General features: G+C 39.8%; 1 protein-coding gene across 1 annotated transcript in view; it reads right to left on the bottom strand.

Moving 5' to 3' along the window:
- The window catches only part of myo10 (myosin X), a 122155-nt gene that overhangs the window by 25105 nt on the left and 73102 nt on the right, over nt 1-23948 (bottom strand). The window contains exons 5-19 of the mRNA XM_026149129.2: nt 15214-15348; nt 14989-15113; nt 14476-14489; nt 14096-14180; nt 13816-13919; nt 13209-13338; nt 12508-12626; nt 11055-11201; nt 10601-10701; nt 8990-9056; nt 8551-8643; nt 7598-7666; nt 7335-7417; nt 6248-6356; nt 5115-5195 (exon numbers count right to left, since the gene is read on the bottom strand). Coding sequence (XP_026004914.2) covers nt 5115-5195; nt 6248-6356; nt 7335-7417; nt 7598-7666; nt 8551-8643; nt 8990-9056; nt 10601-10701; nt 11055-11201; nt 12508-12626; nt 13209-13338; nt 13816-13919; nt 14096-14180; nt 14476-14489; nt 14989-15113; nt 15214-15348 — 1462 coding nt within the window. The remainder of the gene's footprint in view (nt 1-5114; nt 5196-6247; nt 6357-7334; nt 7418-7597; nt 7667-8550; nt 8644-8989; nt 9057-10600; nt 10702-11054; nt 11202-12507; nt 12627-13208; nt 13339-13815; nt 13920-14095; nt 14181-14475; nt 14490-14988; nt 15114-15213; nt 15349-23948) is intronic.

Raw genomic sequence — 23948 nt, 5'->3', positions numbered from 1 at the left:
CTTGGGGTCTTTAAGCCTTCAAGCCCAATTAATGAGATGACAAACAGGAAACAGAGTGGCGGTGTGTTCATCCAGTGCATGTCTTTATGAAAATACAGAGGATTAACACCTTTTTTTTTTGGGATACCCATTTTTCTACAGAATGGAAACATTAAAGGCCACAGTCTGTGGTTTAAACTGATTACTACCAGGAATTACAAGATGTTCAATATACACGTACACATACAGGAGTGTGTGGAGTGAAATTTGTCAAAGAAACACGCGATGTGCAGTCAATACAGGTCAGGCTTGATGAAAACAAGAACTAAAATCAATAGATTGTGATCAGCTTCAACTGTTATTACTGTCACTGTCACAGAGAGTGCAGACACACAGATACTATAAAGCTGGCTGCAGAGAGGGGCGGGGATGCTGTGGTAACGGTCGACTGCATTTGATGAGTGAGGATGATGAGGGTGACAGCTTTTTATGAATTTGAGGTGATGCAGCTCACAGACAAAAAATGGAATATGTCTGTGAAAGCTGGAATCTGAACACGATCCTTTTATCCAACAGAAATCCTTCTGTCATCTAATAGGCAGTGAGGGTGTCACAAAAAGGACCCCACCCACCAAAAATAGTGGCTGGTCTGGTGTATTCAGGGAAAACAAAACAGTTTTATATGTTAGCTCTGCTGCGTGTGACTGCATTGCACTTTTAAATAAAATTCTGTGTCCACGTTTCAGGCTTTAACATTTTGAACAGGGTGATGTTGTGTTTTGCTGCAAACTGAATTGAAGATTTGTTGCTTTGCATTCATCCAATTAAATTAAGTTTTCACAGTTGCTAGTCTGTCAGTTCACCAGCAACACTGACAAAGTCTTCAAACGGTTCATGCAGAGATGCAAATGTTACAATTTCTGTTTGAAAAAGGGAAGTAATGTTGACACCATATCTTCATTGGGGTCACACTTCCTCATTTTACTATAGATAACTTGTAGATCTGCGTGCTGCGCCTGCTCTGGACCAGTCTGTGGTGGCACGGTGCCAGTGTTTCCATTTAACATACTGGCTGTTGGACTCAAACACAGAGCATCAAGTGTTAAAGAACCTTAAGATTATATCTATTTGAAAATGTCCAGCATATGCAAATGCATTTTATATGCTGATATCGCTCCTCGTTGTATTCAGAGCCAACGGTCCCTTCCATTATGCATTCAGTCTATATATTGATATTTCCACAGACTCCACTCACCATCTGCAGGAGTCCCATTGACCATGCAGGTCTATTCAACAAACCATTACATCACTGCAGCCAAAAAAGCTCTTAGTTTACAGCTAGACTTATAGGAAGTTCCTGAAAATCTTCCTGAAAGTCCTAAATGTTGAAACAGGGAGGGAATGTCTTGCAGCAAGAGCAATTTATTATTTAATTGCTTTTTTGTAGAATGAGGTTTTCACTTTCAGATGTTTGAGACTTTTACCGCTGCTCATATGAACACACTCACTGCATCCCTCCACCTCTCCCCCACCGCCCTCTGACACCTGCTCTGAGTCAAACGGCAGATGACAGGGACGCCTCTCGAGGGCTTTTTAGGGGCCACGTGCCGTGGTGCTCTGACCCCTGTATCCCCCTGGGGAGCGGCTGATCCTCTCTCCAACTCGTTTCCCCACTACATTAAGCTCCACTCAGGAGTCATCACCCAGCCTTGTTTAACATTCGATCAGAAGAGGAGTCCAGACGTTCGTGTTTCGCCTCATAAAAACACGCCGGCTGTCCAGCTGGACTCCCAGCGGACAGTCAAGATACTCCGTCTGTGCTTCTTACCGCTGCATCTTTGTGTATAATATAACCTTAAAAGCTTTTCATGAGAACATCGTGTAGTGTGTTTTTTGGTATAAGCAACAAAGAGATCTGTGATTTGTTCATTTGTTTAACAGTATGGTCTTAAATTGGTGGGTTTTTCACTCTATGCTACAATTTTGTCCTGCTGTTTTCTATAACAAATATAATGTCTCTCAATATACAGTCAAAAAAGTACAACGTTACTGCTTCCATTAGTTTCCACGATCTTCTGAGCAAATTCATCCCAAGGTCAGACTCTGCAAGCTTAGTGTGCAAAGATAGAGGTGAACATACCATAAAACCTCTGGAACAATTTCCTTCAGACAGATGAGACCAAGGTGAAGATGTTCGCCCTTCCATTATGCACAGTGGCACGTTTGGTGAAAACCAAACCCTACGTATCAGCACAAACTCTCATAGAGATCAGTCACAGCACAGACTCAACCTGAGTGAAATACTGTGGTGCAACCTGAGCTGTGCATGAATGAAAGCACAGAAGAAGAGTGGGCCAAAATTACTCCACAGGGATGTGAGAGACTGATAAAAGTCATAACGCTGCTTCAGGTGGTTCAACAAACTACTGAATGAAGGGGTGTGATTAGCTTTTTACTTCCTGGTTTAAAAATCTCAAATATCTCAGATTACATTAAGTAAAGATTAAATAAAAAAGAAAACATTTTTATTTAGTTTATAGATTATAGGTTTTATTCCAGTTACACTCACTACAGTTTTCCAAGGAAAAATATAAAAATGCATCTTAACTCTCATGGCAGCAACCATCTCATATGTACTGCTGATGCACAAAGAACAGACAAACTCTCTTTGAACACACAACACACACACACACACACACACACACACACACACAGAAACAGAAGCGCCCACTGTGTGTGTGTGAATCAGACGACTTCCAGAAACGACAGAGGCACTTTCATACACAGAAATGTTCACGGTGACGGTGCAGATGCACCACATCTGCGTCACAAACCTCCGAGTATCCACGTCCAACTTCGCCACAGCTTCCCAGCAGAGAAATAAAGGCTCAGCAACATAAAGCGAATAGTGTCACTTTAAATACCACAGCTGTGCCATAAATCTCAGAACTGATATCAGTTGGATTTGTCAGCAATGAAACAGGACCCACTTCAGAAAACAGGGAGAATGTGTATGTGTGTGTTGATGCAACTTCCCACAGATTTTCAACTTCCCTGAAAGTCTTTTCTTCTTTTTCAGTAAAAATCCAATCATACCTCGACTTCCTGACCTTTCAACTCTGTGAAAGTCTTACTCTCAGACTTTTTTCTACTTCTATTTTTTTCCATTTTCTTTTAAAAGCCATTGTAAGATAATGATGAAAGAAAGACAAAGTGTGGCTGAGAAGCAGATACTTTCTATATTTAAGGACGTTTTTTTTTTTTTTAGACTAATAGTCAAAGCGATATTTAGAGATATCTGTGAATAAGAGCACTGGTAGTATAAAGAATCCCTATTAAATTAAACACATAATATATAATACTGTAAAATGTTACACTTTCCTCATAAATGAACTAAAAACAGTTTCAAATGCTTATGACCTCTGAGCATCACTGGTGACCTTGTGGTTAGAGAAATAATGTTAATTAACATAACAATTAACGTCTGCCAGACAGTCGAGTAGCAGAGGGAAATTCTCGGGCAGCAAATGATCACTGGCATCAACAATCAATGAGAGTATTTCAAATTCAGCTTGACACATTCAACATTTGCAGTGACGTTAACGAGGCAGCGAGGCATCCAGACAGATATTGATGATATCCATCAATACACGAGCACCCTGGGAAATTTGGCCAATTTTAAACCATTTTCTATAAACCACAGCCTGCAGATAAACATGCAGCAGGTATGAGCTAGAAATAAATACGCCGCAAAAAGACAGAATAAAAGAGGCAGCTGCTGAGAGTATGTGTGAGAAAACTGACAACCAAGCAAACAAAACGACAATCCAATGTCATGCTCCATTTTCAGGTTCCAGCTTCAGCTCAGCTCTGCTTCTGAAAAGCTGAGAGCTTCTCTGCTGCACTGAGCAAGTATCTACGACTATACTGGGTCATTTTGACTGATTCGTATTTTAAAGCAAGCCGATCATTTAATATTACATAACTACACTGTTTTAGAACCATGTAGTTACAAGCTCTGAACCAAAACTGTATAAAAATACATTATACCTTTGTTGTGGCTCATAATTAACTCTCACTGTGCACACAAAAAACAAAAAAAAAACAAAAAAGCTGACGATGTAAAATAAAATCCATCGAGACAGCTGCTGGAAAACACAGGTTAAGTAGTTCTACACAAACCAAATAGTTCCCTGTTTCTTCTTCAGCTCTTTGATCCATTTACAAAACCAAATGAGTAAATATGTTTGAAAAAAATGTGTTTTAGAAGTTATTTTTGCTACATATGTTTCTATTCAGACTCTAAGCTAGCCTTGATTATTTTGGCTAATTGGCTTTTATAAGGACGTACAATTTTAGTGGAAGTCAGATGATGGGAAATCACCAAAAAATCTGTTTTAATAAAATAAACACAAGATCACAGAAATATATGCTTCAAGCTGGGAAATGAAAACAGACTTATATGAATTCATATTCACATTTTTTACATCCAAGACGGCTTCTTGGTTGTCAGCCAGCAAGTTGTAACTTAGGTAAGGTGCATCAACCTGGTGATGGTCAGCTCAGAGCATAACGGAGAGTTTGGATTCATGGTCTGCAAACCGTTCCTGTAGGCTAACATTCCCAGGGTCCCTAATGGTAACACATGCCATGCTGATGCTGACTCTATTTTTCTCAACCCTCTTTGTTTTTGCTCACATGGGCTATTGTATTTTCTATTGTGTTGTTTTCTATTTCCTCCAATCCTTAAATCAAAGAAACCAAAAGCCAAACACAACCATGCAAAGAATTTGAAAATATTTCATATGAACAACTGAAATCACTCATTTAACATTATTAAAAACAATATGCAGTAGATTTGGTTGATCCTTAGTTGGCAGAGATACTTAGTCCCACTAGTCCCAGTATATCATTTGTGTACATTAACCCTGCATTTTCCACTTCTCCTGCCTGTTGCTAAGCAACTGGAGGTGAAAGGTCACCAGAAGGGCCATACACTGTTCATTCCTGTCTGCAGTTCGTTGGTGGGGGAGGATTGTTTGATTATTAAATGACAGTCCCACACAGACTTCCCCACGGCCCAACATCTAGAATGTGTGCTCAAGGCAAAGCTGTGTGTGTTCGTGAGCACTCACCTTGTGTGTATTTGGTTTGATGCACCGGATAAAATATGGGTTGGAAGTGCTGAGCGTGGCCATCAAGGAGTGCAAAGAGTCCTGTAAGAAAATAAATGGGTGTAAACACTTTAGTTACTGCCACTATTACAGCCGTCTGAGCACAGAGAGCGTCAGACACTATAGACAGAGATGCTCCTGCTCCACTATTTTCCAGCCTGCTTTGAGGATGCAGGCACAGTTGGTACCCTTACTGAGTGAGCTCCACAACCAGCAGGGTACACGAATACAGGACGAAGCCCTGCGTTTGCCGTCTGATGATGAAATTTATGTCACTTTGACCTTTTTTTAACTTGTAATCTTTACAAACATTTACAACAGGTCCAGTACTAAAGGTGTGTGAACATGTGCAGAAGCTACCGTGACATCCAACAGAAGCACTCGGAGATAACGACTCTCTATACATTTCATTCAGTCCTTATAGTATTATTACAACTTGTACAACATTGCTGCTACAACCACTGTTTCTGTTACTATGTCAGCTCAAACTCTTATTATAACAACTACTGATGCTGTAATAACCACAGACTGCAATTTCCTGGTCTGTAAAGAGAAGCCTATGAGAAAGTACCTCAAACATGTATTCTTTCTAATGGCCAGCAGGGGGAGACTCCTTGGCTGCAAAATAAATCTTTGTATAGGATTCTATGCAAAAATGACCCTACTTTTAAATTGATTTATTATCATAGCGTCTCCTTCTTTTAATTACTGTCACAACCATTATTTCTCCAAGTCACATGTTTTTGCTTTATCTGGAAAAACTACTTTACTCAAGCACTCTCTATTACTTTCAAAGTAGTCGCTGCTGCTACCACAACAACTGCACATTATTTAATAGGTATTAGTTAACAAATGTTTCTGCTGTTGCTCCTAATGCAATTCTTCCTATTATCACTCTTTCTTTTACTGCCTCTCTTACTAAGATTTGTGCCCCTGTAGCAAAACTCCCACTGCTGCTAATAAATAGCTTTTGGTGGTTTCTACACACCTGTGCAACTTTCCCAAAAACAGATCAATCAGCTGCAGCATTCAGCACTGCTAGAGAACAATTCAGGAAGACTTTAAAGTAAACACACTTTTTATTTGCGACTTACCTTAAACTGGGTGCTGACTGTGGGCCGTCTGTGTTTGATGCTGCTCTTCAGAGTGTCCTGTTTGTTCCGGCTCAGGACGTGTTCAAACAGATCGTAGACAAAGTCCAACCTGACAAATAGAAGCAAATAGTGTGATGTGGAATTTGCAGTGCAAATGCAAAAATGAAATAAACTGACAATAGTGTTGTTATGTAAAAGTCTAATTTAATACTATTGATGACCCTCTTTATGTGGGACTGAATAGCATTTTTATAGCTTCGCCTCCGTCCCACATTTTAAGTGGTTCTGCAGAACAAGTGCTTTTCTAAAGTTTAGCTTTTTCCCAGTATATATGAAAGGAAGGGTTTTTATTCAGGAAGGTCAGCCTGTCTGATGCGATACACATCAGGGACAAAAACAAATCACAAAAAGTCTCTAGCTTTACAGATTTTGTTGAATGTGATGGGAAATGAAGCCGCTGTTTATTCTGAGAAATAAAGTTTTTGCCTTTTTTGCTAGAGTTATTTTTCAATTTCACACAGGGGGAAATATGATATCTGCTAAACGTGTCAGATGTGGCTCAGAAATGTCATTTAATCTCTAAATACAGAAGCTGATATAACAGTGAAATAAACTCAGACATTCAGTCTCTGCATTGTTGACATGTCTCACTTTCTCCCACACAAACGGTGTTTGCCCCACATTTAGCTGGCTGGGATCTGGTCACCCTAGTTAATACTTACAGTGCCAGCCCCAACAAAGTGAAGGTTAAATAAAAGTCAGTTCTGATCAATCAATTTGAAAAATCACATTTTTGTCCAATTTCTAGTTTTCAGTTTTTGATTATTGGTGTGAAAAAAAAATTTAACTGAAGGAAACGAGAGAGGCCACTTAGAGGCGCTGTGCAGCTTAAACCATTATTGAGCTTAGCTGTAGAAAGGTTAGGAAAATGCTTTTGAGTCTAAATTTTTGTGAAAACTTAAACAAATATGAGATCAGTATGCCCATTTCCTTTTGAAATATAATTTAATTCCAACCTTATTTTAATAAATAAATGTGTGGTCCAACAATAGAAACGCAAAAATGCAAAGCAGGGCCACACGCCTACCTGCTCTCCCTCAGCATGTTCAGGATGTCGTCTCTGAAGGTGTCTCTGTTCTTCTCCAGCATCCCCCTCACGTCATACACCACCTGTGCCAAGCCACCACAGTGCGTCAGAGAGAGGCTTTCACTGGAGCAAATAAAAAGCCGAATAGCACCTGGACACGTGATTTGCTTTGGGGCTTCACTTTAAATCAATCTGCTGCTCCATTAAAACCACAAAAACACAACAATAAAAACAGTAAACAGAAACAGATATTATGGTCTCACCTCTCCTGCATAGTGTTTGACTCCAAAGTAGTGCACAGCAACACGTGGCTTCACATAGAAAGGGTTTTTCTGCAGGAGAAAACATGCTTTATGGTATCTGAGGTCATACCTGCAGAAAACTGAGGGAAATATTTGTTCCTAATGCTAAAAATTACAAATCAAGTCCCACCGTTGCTGTTTGAGTCTCCACTTAACACTCTTCTCTCTGGTTTTAATATATCTAAGAGTCATTTACTGGCTCTGAATCCTCTATAACAAGGCTGTAAAGCTGCACTAAAAGCACAGCCAAGAAATTATTTAGCAACATTAAAAAAAGAGCTCCCACTCACTCAAAGTATTACTCCTCTTTACTACTTGCAATGACATCAATGTTAAGTCAAATCAAATCAAGCTGCTTGCTCCACAGCCAAACGCCAAGAAATGAGCAGCGCTGTTTGCTGGAAGCGATCGATATCCTCTCAGCAACATTAGACGTGAAGCTGCACCACAGCATGTAACGTGACACACTGTGAAGTTCCCAGTTTACCAGTTATTTATCAGATGGAAACGGAGAAAGTAGATGTGAAGTTGTGTGAAATTTGAGGCACTGATCGAAATTCATTTGAACATTATCGCAGAAGTCTGACGAATATTTAAAATTGGGTTTCACCCCACCATAAAGGAGTCTGTGTTTATTAATTAACTGTAGTGCCAACTAGGTATTAGTAGTATTAAAGTATTAAAGCATGCATTTAAAAAACTAAGATTCCTCACAAGTGAAAATGAAAACAGCAAACTTTTTAAGACTAAGGACAGGTGGGACCACTTTTATAGACCTTATATTTTTAAAGCAATGTAAAAAAAAAAAAGAAAGAAAGAGGGAAGTAGATGCACGTGTGGGACTGAACTGTTTTCCAACAGTTAAAAGGAGAAGCTCCAGCTGCCAAAGTGAATCAAAGTCAAGCGCGACATACTGAGTGCTGGCTGTGGAGTTTCTCCAGCAAGGTGTCGTCTGTGGCTTTGGGGAAGTGACTCTCCTCATTCATCAGTGCCAGAAGACCCAGTTTCTATGGAAACACAGATTTAATTACTATCAGCAGTCATCACCATGATTTATATCATCATCATCATCTTAAATGTCTCTACACTCACCACCTTTGTGCTCTTTTTGTTCAAGTCTTGTCTACTCTGATCTCATCACTGCTTTTTTTCTTGCTTTTGTAAAATAGTATCATATAACCACCACGCAAGCAATATAACCGCTGTCTCAATGAGGTCAAACCAATAACTAATACTACCTGCAACTGCACTTTTTGGAAATATTTGTTTGCATGGATCGTAGAAACACTTCTTTTAATCACTGACACAACAGTATTCGACTGCCACTTCACAAATCTTGAATCATCTGCATACCTTCTCAATCAAATCCAAACATTCTCCATTATCCATCCAGTCGATGTCAACCCAAACCAGGCCTTCTCTGCAAGACGCAGCAGGAAAAACAAACAAAAGGATTTAGTAGAGCGAATTAATAACGGACACATTTAAAGGCAGGGATGAAAGTACATCTGGTTTTATGCGTCATTCTAGTCTTTGCCACCTGCACCAGCATGTTTTCATCCCTGACTTCTTCTCATAGAGATGCTATGCATTTATAGCACAAAGCACAGATTGGTGGCGATTAAACTTAGTGTTTTAGTTCATAACACAAGATTTTTCTTTAGGACAAATCTTTGTTCTTTTTTAAAGGAGCATCACGGTTCACTGCTACTCTGGGTTACTCCCAATAAAACAAACCCTCAAGACAAACATGAACAGAGACAAACCATGGATAAATGGAGGTGCTGGGCGATTATGCTGATTTCCCTCAACCTATTGATCCCATCAACCTACTTTTCTTTAAAATGAGTGGATATGAAAACATTTTGTTCAGTATATGTAAATTATTTGGCAGCGTACAAACTGCAAAGATTTTCTGTGATAGCTTAGCTGATGCAAAGCACTGTTTAACCGAGCGTTAAGAACGAGCTTATGTCACATTAAAGGCCTATAAACTTTAATCTTATTTCACACATAACATGACTTCACAATTTCCTGATATTCAAAACATCTTTTGAAAAACATTAGCTAGCAACTAATAAAGAGTCATCAGCAACCAAAACAAATGCTATAAGAAATATATCTATTACCATCTCAACCAGCTATATCAAATAAAAATACCTTCAGCATTTGTAACTGCTAGCTTACTTAATCCTACATATTCCCTTTTTAATTTTATTTTTTAATTATTAAACTTTCTTTGTGTAACACATTTAGTTTTGTTTGCTCTCCTAGCTTAGCAGAAAAAAGTAAAGTTAGCTTCACAATCAGAAAAAAAAAAGCTTTATTGCACATACATCTCCCATGTTTGAATGACATTGCATCAACTTGAACAAACTTCTAATATATTCTGAGATAGACCAGAATAAACAAAGCTCTGTGGAGATGTAGGCTAAACCATGTTTCTGTGGTAAGCATTTCCCCTACTAGCTTCCATTAAGTTTTCAGCATGAGATAATGATTCAGTTCCATTTTTGTGGGTTTATAATAGTAACAAATACTTGGCTGAAAGTGGCAGCGTTTCACAATTAGCAAAAACGACATTAATAATATGTGGATTCTTTTCTTTTCACCAATTTTCATTTAAGACTTCCTTGCATGCACCTCCTGCTGTAACACTAACTAAATAAAATCTTTAGGAGTACCTTCTACTTTTCTGGTCTCAAAATCTGTTCTGTAATATGTGTCGATCTTTTGTTTAATTTGATAATGTTAAAATAAAGTCTAAAATATTAATGTGATACATTAATATTAATTAATGTATGAAAAGGTAACATAACTATCAAAGAGTTGACCTGGACGGCCTGAAAACTTTACAGTTGTCTTCTTTTGAAAGCAGCATTAACAAACAGCAAAGTAACACTAGATCACAGACTTTTGGTGCAAAACAAATCGATGCATCACGAACAAACAACCTCCACCTACTTATTGTATTCAAGTTGCTCCAGGGAGAAAATGTGCTTGTTAAAATATTCCTGAAGCTTCTCATTTGCATAGTTGATGTTGAACTGCTCAAAGCGGTTGACCTGTGGGAAAATCAGGCGGTTATCAGACACAGAAAACAAAGACGAAGACTTAATGAACTGGAAAACGAGGAATCCCTGAGGGTTATTTACTGATTTCTTGATTAAAAACAAAGTATGATTAAAATTCTTGGGGAGGGGAAAGTTTATTCGAATGTGCTTGAACAAGCGATTGAAATTTAATTGAACTCAGTTACATTTAATAAACGTATTTGTCCCAGAGGGAATATTACATTCTCATGTCACAGTGGACTCACAGCCTGCTCACCCGTGGGTCTTTCCTGAGTTAACCCTTTGGACCACATAATACTTGGTCATTATATTGACATTTTAAGGGGGAATTTTACTAAACATACCTCAAAGTTCTCAAATCCAAAGATGTCCAGGATGCTGACTGACTTGAAGTCTTCTTTGCCCTTGATGCGGGTGTTGAGTTTGCGAATGATCCAGTTGAAACACTGAGAATAAAGTGCCATGGCCATGGAGTCTCGAGAGTCCACGGCCTGCAGAGGAGCAGGACAAACACAGTTGGTGTTCAGCTAAAGTCTTTAATTAGTGGCTTATTGGAAGGTCATGAATGAATAAACTGACACTACCTGGAAAATTAACATCATCCTCATTTTCTGACTCTTATTCTAATTTCTTATTAATTCACTTAATATTTTTACTATAAACACTGCCACAACTCCTCAATTAATCAATATGTTAAGTGACAGAAATTTATCTTCATGAAAAGTAAGAATAATCCATTATGCTAAATATTTTCTTGGTTTCCTGTTTAGATGATTGAAGCGATCATTTTTAGATTCTGTCATTAGCAACACAGACAAGAAACTGGGTAAAGAGAAAAAAACGTTTTTTTATATGTAAAGAAAAATGTAAGACGGCCAGTTAAACTGTGGAGGTAACCATAACCAGTAGGATACACAGTCCCCATCCTCCATGTTAACATGTTCAGAGAAACATAAGAGCAACTGGACTCTCAGGTCCCGGTAACATTTACTTTACCTCCATTGATGAATTAGTGAAAAAAAGGCACAAACAACCTGCTTTTGACTCAAGCGCAGCCCCCTACAGACTGATGAACTGAGGAAATAAGTTCAGCCCCCCAAAGGCCTCATTCATCACAAAGCAGAGAATAGCCGGAAAGCTCGAACACTGTTTGGGTTTTGGGTGTGTTTTGTTTTGCCTTCACTTTAAACAGCCGGAACCTGCTTCAGGCTAAAATTAGTGAAGAATTGTTCTCTGTGAGGTTGAAGGTTTAAATGTGGAGATGCATTATAGGATGGATGCAGTAAATAGTATGACTACTCACGATGTGAAAGTCAGGATATTTTTTTTTAATCTCTGTTGCACATATTTATCTGTGTTTATAATATGTAGATTTTCCACCTGATCCCATGAATATTATTAAGCTCTTTCAACCAATAAGAACTGGTCCTACTGCATTTGTCACCAAAGAACAGCAAAGCCAGTTTTTCCTGAACAAACATTCGAACTAAACTTCTTCTTGACAAATACTGTTAATGGTTAATTAATGATGTTAATTAATGATGTCATTTTCCTTGAGTCAAGCGTTAGGTTTTTCCTTCCATCTCATATTTATCACCTTCACTGCTAACTCTGCTTTGTATCAGTGTACTCATGGCTGTGGCAAGGTGTTGAGATTCAGTTTGATTTGGCCTCACATGCATTAGAGGCCCAACAAGGAAGGACCATTATAATCAAAACATGGCTGTTATTTTTTATCTGTAGCCATTTTTATTTGGTGGGATGGCTTTGATCTGGGATGTTTAAAGTACAACTGACCTGTTCCACAGTTAGTGGTGTGGAGATCTCCTCGCCCCTGAGGATCATGGACCGGTGCGTCAGGACCTCGGCAACCTGATCCGAGTTCAGCCCCAAGAGTTCAGATGTCCAGCTGAGTGCTGCCAACAAATGAAACACACCGTTAACGACTTTGGACGTAAAATGTCATTTTAAGTGGAGGAAACCACGAAACCAGACATCGTGTTTATTTAACTGGTCCTCATTCACACCATGATCACTGTCGTCAGCATCCTTTCCATTTGGCTTTTGACCTTGAAATGCATTAGCCTTTAATCAACCCAAAGGTGAAGTCACAGTGAAAGCAGATGAAAGTTTAAAACAGTCAGAAATTAAAGTTTTAACATGCTGAGACAATGTTAATAACGGCTTAGATCCTGGGTTTGTTTGTGCCCTGAAGTCTGAATATTTTACTCTGAATGAAAAGTTTTCAAGGAAAGTGAAACCAAACTAATGACAAGCTGTGGAAGTATTTAGTTCTAATCTTCCCAAACAAACACTTTAAACATTTTGTTTGTGAGTAAAAAAAAAAGTTCTTTGTTTCAGACGTGGTTAAGTTTAATCATGAGAACTACTTTGTTGACAACAGTGCCAGACTTATGTGTTTGTAGGACCATAATTAGCTCGCCAAAGTTCATTGTAACCATATGAAGAAAAATGTGTGGAGGGGAAGGGTAAACTACCTGATTTGGAGGAAATCTGAGCCCCTCCGGCCGTCACGAACTCAATGTTTCCTGTGTGGAGGATCCCAGCCAGGAGGCGCAGGATCTCGTTGATGTTCTCCTCTGTAAATTGCATCGTTCGCATGGCGTTCTGGGAACCGCAAACACACAAGGAGAAAAGAACGGATGAAAACCTCAGGTCGCCTCTGGTGGCCTCATGTTTAAATTCTCACCAGCTGATTTTATTTCTTTTGGGTGGAAGTTGCTGTTAGAAACAATCCGTCCTGAGAAGCTGTAAAGACTTTAGGGCGTTCTTTGAGGTTTGGACTGATTTAAAGCCATAAGTCTGATGCTTTGGTTTGGCAGCAGTGATTTCAGCTTTCAGTCACCAGGATCAAAAGTTTCTTACTCTGACTTGTGATTATGAATCATGAGTAGCATACAGAAATATCATTTATGTCAAACTATGAGGGAAAAGGAAAAGTATGTGCAGTCTGTGCATTCTAAGTTTTTGCCACATTTTAAATTTGACCAAAACCAAATGTTTTGGAACACAGCACACACAGTAAAGTGCAAATAACTGTTACTTTTAGCCTTAAATCAGTAAATGCAACATAACCACGCGCACCAGAACATCCTGAAAAGTGCCCTTGTCGTTGATTGTTTTGTCATCCTGGCAGCTGGACTGTCTCAGGTAGTGATAGCTGTCAGGATGGGTCAACCCGAACGCCTCTGCAGACACACAGAAACACACCAATTACAACATCTATGACACATTTGAACCACGTTAGCTTTCTGCTCTTTCTGTGCCTGAAGTCTGTTTGCACTGACTCATAACTTCATCTGTGTTAACCTTCCTACTTAAATGCTTATTAAATTAAATGATGGTATTTTTTCCCATCATTCACCTCTCTGCTGGTTGTTGGTTCCTGCTAATATGGCGTAGAAAATGTGGTAGTTTCTCTCCCCTGGGTTCTGCCTGACCACTCGGTTCTGCAGAGGAAGAGGAGAGTTAATATACATCTTCACATCAAAACTAATGCTAATTTTCACATTTGACCAAACACACAGAACAGCAGCCTTAGTTAGTTTAAACTTCTAAAACTGAACCCAAAGATGGTGTGCTTTTACAACAAGATAACAAAAACTCCATGGAGCTGCTTGCACCTCCCTTCTTTACAAACGTATTTCACAAATTGAAAATGTGAAGTGAAAACCAGCAGCCTCCAGCACTCCTGATTCAACCCTAATCACAGATTTGGTGGGAGGAAGGAAGAAGAACACTCACCTTTTCTAAGAGGTCTGCAGCCACAAAAGTGTCAAGTGTCAAGGAACAAAACAGTCAAAAAAAGCCTGCACGCACAAAACTGCTAACAGAATTCTGCAGAAATGTTCAAATAGGACAACTTAAGCAAAGACCAGCATTAAAATGTATTAAAATTTCAATTCTGTGTTTACCAGCTAGCTAAACGTTGCATGAATTGTAGCTGGACTTTAAAATAAACTTTCAAAACACATGTGAACACATAAACACATAAATAAAGATGAAGGAATAACATCATCAAAAAAACAGTCAAATCAGTTTTATTTTAATGTTACAATCCTCGTGCTCCTAATGAAGGATTTGTGCTAATAAATGAACAGGAAGCTGTGGCTCTCTCTTGCTTGCTGTATTTTTACCCTTGACAGCAATTTTGCTAACCCCTTACAGCATGGCCTCCTTTAATGCTAAGCCTGCGCAGGAAATGAGCAGGGAAAGGAAGCGTAGGCCACTTAACATCAAGTTGGTTTTAAAGGATACAGTCGACAATTTTGCCTCCCTGGATGTTGCCTTTCTGGCTGACATGCAGCTGGACGAACTTCCCAAATCGGCTGGAGTTGTTGTTGTACACAGTCTTGGCGTTCCCAAAGGCCTCCATGATGGGACTTTAGAGTGAAGAAAGGACGTGATCATTAACCAGGAAAGCAATTGAGCGATTACCCCATAGCACTATGGAGTTAATTTGTAATGATAGGTGTAATTTACCTGCTCTCCAGCAGTGCCTCCTCCACATGTGACGTCTTGTCTCGGGATGATACTTCCAGCGAGTGTTGGCTCATTGCTGACAGGAACTTCAGGATCAGTTTGGTGCTTTCTGTTTTACCAGCGCCGCTCTCTCCACTGAGGGAAAGGAAATAAAAATAAACACAATCATGAAGATGCCTCAGAAATTAAGCAGTGATGTCATAAGAAGATTCATTTAATGGATTTCTTTAGCAGGTTTCAAATCACACTTATAGTTTTGGTTATATGTTAAATTTAATATTAGCGTTCCACACACAGCTCATGGCATCGAGATGTTCTGGGGAAATATTCAAAACCCAACCACTAGATGGCGCACTGGGCACTGCTAACTGACTTAGGATCCCTTGCTCTTGTATTGAAACCGGTCAATGAATCAAATCACACGTGAAAGTCAATATCATAAAAATAAGAAGTGACATAAAGCCACGGGAGGCATGAAGCATGACGGGATGAAAAACCTGATTCATGTGGGAAACAAAACAGCAAAAATGAGTAACTAATAGTTAAGAATGGCTCCTTTTGCTTTTTCTAGCCCCACATTTTTTATTCATACACTCTACTAGAGCAGCTTTGGATGATTAACACAGAGCATCAAACAGAACAGGTGGGTTTGACCTCTCTGCTCAAAGACAGAACTGTGTGCTTCAGGCGACCAGATCAGGGAAATCTATTCTCACTGATCGGTGAGCACAGAGGGTCGACAAAACTGAAATGCAGCAAGCTCATGCCCTGTAAGGATACAGCAGCCACAATGAAGCACACAATTGAATGACCATTGCAACAATGATTAAGTTTTATTCTATAAATAGAGAAAAAGCATCATTTAGTCATGGATAGTCATTCAACAGCTACAGTCCTTTATAATAACCCCACTTTATTCTACAGGCAGGGGCTGTGTGTATATGGGGCAGCAAACTCCACACACTCAGAGCTTAAAACAGCCACTCTCCACGCGCTGTGCTGATGACTGTGATTTTTGCAAGTCAAACCACCTGACAAGCTTCATCTGCCTGAACCACAATCACTTTCATCCCACTACAGACTTGGTATACACACACACACACACACACACGCACACACACACGGATTCTAGAAGTTTTCACTTGAATAACCTGGTGACATTTATCAGATGCCTGAGGTACATTAAACACAACACGACTGACAGAAATGGACAGAAAGGGGTGTAGAATCACCCAACATAATGTCCAGCTGCACCTCTACTGCTGTAATCGGTAACACAACTTTCTTGTCAAACACAGCAGGATACCCTCACGCACATCACAGTGACATTTAACGTGAACCTGGCAACCCACAGCCAAACAGTGTGAGGTTCAGGCGAGTCACGTTAATAATCAACCCTGAAAACCTAGACACCGAGAGCAACCCCCGACTGTTAGATTACTCCCCCCCAAAATACATTATTCAACAGACACACTAAAGACCTGTAAGAAGTTACACTTAGTGGTCATAAGTAAGACAACTACAGCAGTAACAGCTCCTCTGACCTTTTCTGGAAGCCTGGGAGAAAATAGGTTCGAAGGAAGCGTACCAGTGATACTGTCAGGAAACATCAGAGCGTGCTAAGTAGACTGAAAAGAAATCCATGCAAGTCAGAATCACCAGCAGAATATTTTATTAATCCCTGAGGAAATTATGTAGTTACAGTTGCTCCAACTTACAAAATATAACAAAATAGTTCTGATATATACAAATAGCTCAATTTATAAATATGCTACTGGTAGGTAAAAGACGGATGCAGCTTGCAAGTCTGTGAAATAAATGTAGAATTGACCTAAACCTGCACTTATAGAAATGACAAACGGGGGGCGACACCTCTGGATGCAAAAAGAAGTAAATGCATAGAAGTCTATGGAAAAATGACCCTCAGTTATTTACTGTGACCTCAGTAAACACTGATGAGTTTATGGGCTGGATCTGTGAATGACATATCAGGATAATTTGGATCATGATTTGCTCCCATCAGCATCCATGGGGATAATAAAGCAGCTGGCCAATCTTTTGACTGAAAAACTGACACTTTATAAGTAAGAAGTGTCCCTTTGTGATATCTGAATGTCAGCGAAGCTAAAATGGAAAAGCTCAGTTAGGGGCTTCAAAACTGTGGGATGGCACCGTGGCTACATCCATCTTTTATATACAGTCTATGGGTTGCTGGCATCTTTACTTTTAAATCAATATAAAGATATAGGCGAGAATACTTATCATTTTACTTAGTTTGGTGGGATGAGCTGGAGATCTGGGCTGAATAATTAAATCAGAATGTGATGAAACTTTTAAACTTTATTCAAAGAAAAATTAATCAAACCTTTTAAGCTGCCTTTAAAAAAAAAGATCTGATTTGACTGGTGACTCACGCAGTGTCTGCGTCCCACTGAACATGGAAATGAAAGCTCTGGCTTCCTCTCTGTTCATTTAGGCAGTAGATAGATGCCCAGAGGCATTTCCAAGATGACCCCTGAGTTACAAGATTGCTTCTAGATTTGAGTGAAAATAATGTGAAAACCATTATCTTCAACATATCTTCAATGTGTTTTTGTTGGGTGGGAGCCTTAATTAAATGTCTGCGGGCCGAAATTGCTATGTGACCTAACCCCCGAGGAGGAAGCACCACAGCACGCTTGTTTGCCTTTGTTATGAAATCCTGTTTACGACACCTCAAAACATCCTTTTTTTTTTAAATGAGAGTTTCTCTCACATCTGCAAACATTTGGTGACAGTAGATGGGACTTTATTTAGGAAGAAAACTCTTCATTTGGATAATGGCTGGGTGACTCCCCTCAGAGAGATCACAGTGTTTGACATGTGGTTTTTCCTGCTGGTAGCTCCTTCACCACTGAACAGACGTGTTTCTGTGTTCTGGTTTGTATGCAGGGAGGAGAAAAAAGCCTGAAAGAAACTAAGGATGGGACTAAAAACATTCATGGATATTTTTTTAGCCTTAGTTCAGCTACAGTAACGTTCTTCTTTTTCATTTTTCATTGTTTTTCTAGCTCATCTAACATAAGTCAGGCTGAGAGTTCAGTACAAGGATGTTGTAACTTGGATCTTATGTGCATTAAAACAGCCCATTAAACTTGTTAGCTGACTAGAAAAAGGTCAATCAGCAACAGCTCTGGGGGGCGGAGTCAGTTTTGGCACAAAGAATTGGGAATTTAATCTTTTTTTGGTATAAAACTTTGACACTGTTGAATACTTCGAAGTGAATACATCTGCTTTAACTTTGTTAACTAAATAACTGATATATCAAAAAATTATTTTTCACATTATGATCATCTGTAACCGACTTTCTTTCCTTCATTTAAAATAATCCTCTCAGAATCTGCACATTACCGAAGAGGCAAAGACTTAAAGGTCGACTAAAGTCCTCTGCTCATAAGCCCACAATCCAAGCAGATACTACAGAAATATTACAACACCTTGGAAACTAATTGGATGCATGCTTTATATAATGACGCTGGCAGCAAATTGAGGAAATTCCACTTGAAGAGAGGCAGTGGGAAACATATGGACAGGGTTGCATTACAACAGATCGTCCTCTCGAGGCATTATGGTGGTTCAGAGGCCTGATGGACATACCACACAGTCACAGCACCATGAAAAACATTCATGCTCTTTACATCACCTCGCCTACCACTGACAGCTAATCTGATAACGCACAAATGTTCTTTGTTACCCGACAACTACACCAGGTGATCTGACAGCCATCCTGCTGAACTTCTCTTTTATTCGACATGTCTGCAGATGACTTTGTATGTGGGAAAGTGGAAAGATACCATCTCATTTACATCTAAAGACTGCAAAACATTATTCAGATATTTAACTTTCTATTACAAATATTATGAGTGATTATCAGCTTAGGGATAAAATCCCTTTAACATGCATTTAATGCATATTTTGGATCTATAAATTTAAAGTATTTTAAATTCAAATTATTTAGAGCATAAACTTCATAGCAACCTTCACTTTTTGGACCTTAATGCTTTTAATTTTACTTTTATTGTTGGCATTTAAAAAGTCTTTGTTGGTTTTAGGAAAAGTTTATGGTTTGGGTTACAGCGTTTTAGTTGATGAAATGTACAACTAGAAATAATGTTTAAACCTTATTTATGTGAAACTGCCTCAACAAAGTAGTGAGAGAACCTATTTGTGGGTCATCTTAAAAAGCAGAGCTTTGACAGCCTTGTCATTGTCTCTTGGACAGTGCTTTGGGAAACACTGCTTGCTTTTGCAGAGTTTTATAAATAAAGTTGAACTTGTAGCAGGAGAGGCCACATCCTTAAAGTCAGTGTCACATTCCTGATGGACACAGAACAGGACTGGAGATAACATAAACTCTCTGGGTGACTTGCAATAACTTCTGACATGAACAGGCAGCGCATGAGTGTCGATGTTATGACAGAAGAGACTGAAGTTAAAAAAGGTGGAAAATGAAGTTTTAGTGATTCAAACGGCAGATCTCAGCAGTGCGTCTCACCAGCAGCAGGTCAAACTTTAAAGGCTTTCACATGTGACTCATTTGAATAACTTCTTCTACACAAATGGGCCAATCAGAAAAGGCCTGTTAAACGCAAGTCACCTAAAAGACTTCTGGCAGAGAGCCCCACACACCCACAAAGATGCCTAAACAGGTACACACACACACACACACACACACACGGAGCTATACAGCACCCTGCTTTTGTACTAATCCCTGGCTCCCCCCGTGTTGTTGCCACCCAAGGCAAAAGCCCCCCCACAGGCAGGAAGGAGGGAGTCTGCAGCCAGGCGACTGATTGTGTTGGACGAACTGCCTCCACAGCTCTGGACCTCACTCAGACTCTTTGTACTGAGGCAAAGAGCCTCAGTTTCTGCTAGAGAGTGAAAGAGTTTCTGAGCAGGGAAGAGAAACCGAGATGAGGAGCGACACGCAAAGAGAGAAGAGAAAAAAAATCTGTCTACACAAGTAATTGAATCTGGGAAATGTACTGGCTCTTTTCACTGGGACAAAAAGGTGAAATGTTCTCATCGACCGATAGAAGCTGTTTTCATAAAAGAAGATTAAGATTAAATTACTTGTCGAGCTGGTGTGGAATGCACCTTGTAAGGTTCGACGGGCACCTCTGCACGTCATGTCCTACACACTTACACACTTCTGTGAGTTCAACAGATACTTGATTATATCTCACCCTGTCTATGCCTATTAACCCTTTTACAGTAAATAACTCGACCACATTGCATCATGGGACGTTCAGATGGTCTCACACTCTATATTTATTGTTTTATTGTTGTTTCTAATCTGCTGTGTAAGTTAGGGGTGTCCAGAGGATCTGGAACATTTGCATTCCTTTAACCAACATGTTGACAGTAAAGCAAATATTAACTGACCTACTAGCACATTTTAGTAAATCATACTATGAATTCTTAAGACAATGCTGAATTAACTACACTTCACATTTTTTGTCACTTTAAACATGTAAAAATCGAGAATTAAAATAAGAAATAATGTGCAGCCAGAAATATAAAAACTAAAACACTTAGAGGGAAATATTTTGTTTTATTGTCTTTAGCGAGTCTCTGTTCTTCCTCAATACACAGATTTATAAACAGGTGAGGACCTCCTTCATCTTCATGACACAAAGCCTCCTGTTTTAGATTACTGCAACATTGCACACTATCAAATGATAAGAAGTGTAGACGTGCGAGTGATAAAGGTATACAGGTTATTGCATGAAAAAAAAATGCATTTTTCAAGAAAGAAATACTTGTTAGAAACTCCAAAAACACATGATTACCATTTGGAGTTGATAATCGGAAGGCCAATTAAAAACAAATGCATCATTCATTACATAAAATTGTGGGTAATTTATAAATGGCAGCATCCAATAACACTGATCACACTGGATCCTTACAGCTCACGACATCCAAACAAAATCAAATCTCAGACCAAAAGTTGCTAAAGTTGATAAAAGAGGCTGCTGGTGATGTGTGACGGGGGAAAGGTGTGAGAACACTGTATTAATAGAACGTATATGAAGACAAAGCCATTTCCTGCACTACACAGTCTATGTATGAACACAAACTTTTGCATATTTACACTGTGCTGTTTGGCTGAGTGCTTTCTTGTGTGTGAACAGTTTGAGATTAGATAAGAGACGTGATGATAGGCTGACCAGACGTCTGCAGATGTTGCAGTGGGAGCGGGGCTTAACTCAGAAAGTTTAGTCTGATTATCAGAGTGAAGTGCAGCTAAGCCTGAGCTTAGACTGAAGTGCGACTCGTGCTAAAAATCTAACCCTGTATAAGGGATTAGACCTTTTTCTTCCAGCCCAGCGTCAGACTAATGTCAAAATACCCACAGCTGGAGTTTTCAATCTGAGCCCAGACAGCTGTGCTGATCCAGTCTCTGCTGCTTACTTATCCAACAATGGACTGAGTTCAAGGTGTTTTTCTTCAAGCACTAATGCCCCCTATAGCAGCACCGCCTCTTACCCTACCAGTGTTTGCAACAGCCTTTACTTCCATGTGACACCAACCTCCTCCACAGCATCCAGGATCAGGTCACCAGTCCTGTCTGGATGTCCCCCACAGATGGTGAAGAATGATTAAAACCTTCCCCAGCTTTTAGAGCATCTTTAACAGGATCTCACGAGTATTTTAAGTTACCTGGGATGCGTCATTATTTAACGTGAAACTCATGAAAAGGCACTGATGCTTATTTCTACATGTAAACACTGATAAAACGCAAACACCATAAAATTTCACATTTAGAAAACTGCTCGTCTCATGTTACACTTAAATCTGCACAGTTAGTTATGTTTCCGCTCCACCAGGCTCTCTTCCTTTGCTGTGATCCATTCCTTCCTTTGGTCACAAATTATGTGTCAGACACTCAAAGCAGGCGAAACAGAGAAATCCTGCTGAATCCCAAGAGAAACCCTCTCAGGTATGTTTTCATAAGGCTTTGCTGCAGGGCTTTTGTGACCCCCACATGCCTGAATAATTAACAAGGCTGGAGACTATTGGGTTTGACCCGGCACCCACCTATGGGTCAGGAGGTCAGAAACAAACTGCTGGGGGAGGGAACCTGTAGGCTGGGCAGAAAAACACCTCGACAGCTTTGCAATTTAAAAATTCGAGCCTTTCTAGCCATAAAAAAAGCAGCCCAACAAGCCAAAGTTTGCAAATGAAAAAGTTTGATTGTATTGAAGCTTCAGGCATGAGTGTGCTAGCTTTTGTTTTGTTCTTAAATGACAAACTTGTTCTGACTGTCGATTATTACAGTGTTCAAACACCCTGGCTGTCTGCTTAATATGACCATTTGTAAATGTTGAACCAATAACATGAGTGTTAGTGAGCTGCTCTAACAGCCTCCACTCTTCTGCCTTTAATCTTTCATTCACATGTTGGAACCTGCCTGCAAAGGCTTGGTCTCATCCACAGCATTAATGAGGTCCATCACTTCTACTGTGTGATAAGGTGTTTCACAGTCTGCATTCCAAGTTCATCCCAGTAGAGCCGGACAGGGTCAAGGTCAGTGTTTACTGCAGGTCAGTCAAGTCCTGTCCCGGCAGTAACCTCCATACATGCAAGTCCCAAATACTGTACAAGGATTGAATTTATAGAAGTCACCTGTTCGTGTTCCATTTAGATTTAGATATAGACGTATATATATTTAGATTTAGGGCGTGGTTAATACAATTCTCTGATGAAGGCATGGCTTATTCTGCAACACTAAAGTTGTGAGAATGCTACTGAGCCAACAAAGAAATCAGGTTCATAAGAAATGGAGAGAATTAGCTAATAAAATGTGAATTAGAGGTCTGCATCTCTGGTTTATTGCTTTATTATCCAAACTTAAACCTGCCATGGTGGCATCTTCTGTGCACAGCGAGCGTTTGGAGGTTTTCCAGGATTTTCTTTGCTGGCGGTGGGGAGGGCATTTTTGCTGAAATCTGCAGCACCAGCTCAAAGGGGGGGCTTCCATTAAAACAATGTGGCTCGATGTAGGCAGGTACCCGCATAATTGAAAATGCAGAGTGGCATTTATGAGCATTAATGAGCAGATGGCCTTGTGTTAGAGCTGGCCTCTTCCTCCTCCTCCTTCTCCTCCTCCACTTATTTTACACCAGCTTCTGTTTCATTCGCCTCCCCCTGACTGGATCTGATTACCCACAATCCCTAAATCCAGTGAGAGAAGCTTCCTGCCTCGCCTGAAAGTGCCAGCTTGCGATTTATAGCTCTTCTTCCTCCCTCTCTCTCTCAAACACACCATGAAGCGAACCTTTCTGTGTATGGGTGGAGGTGCTGGCATGTTACATGTTTTATGAGGGTCTGCACCGAGACCGCTTTGGTGATTTTGGGGGACCTGCAGGAGAAATGTGTGTGGGTGTCAGAGATCATTGTGAACCATGCCACGTACTGCGGCAGCTGGGCAGGACTTCGACTCTGTGTTAAAATGATCCTCCACCCAAAGTCTAACTTCAGGGTATCAAAAATACGACCTTTATGAGCCTGAAAACCTGCCTGTAAAAAGTCTGCAGTCGGCTCTGTCATGGAGGGCAACGACTGCGTCAGTGATCTGGTTTCAAGTATTGGTCGTCTCACTCTTTGCCACTGAAATGCATTTAAATTATCTTTTTAAATGCAAGTACAGTAAAGTCAGTAATTCAGTCACATTTAATTTGACCCAGTTCAAC

This window comes from Astatotilapia calliptera, chromosome 18, assembly GCF_964374335.1.
Source record: "Astatotilapia calliptera chromosome 18, fAstCal68.1, whole genome shotgun sequence".
In the NCBI taxonomy this organism is placed as follows: domain Eukaryota; kingdom Metazoa; phylum Chordata; class Actinopteri; order Cichliformes; family Cichlidae; genus Astatotilapia; species Astatotilapia calliptera.
This window is presented reverse-complemented; position numbering and strand designations above follow the sequence as displayed.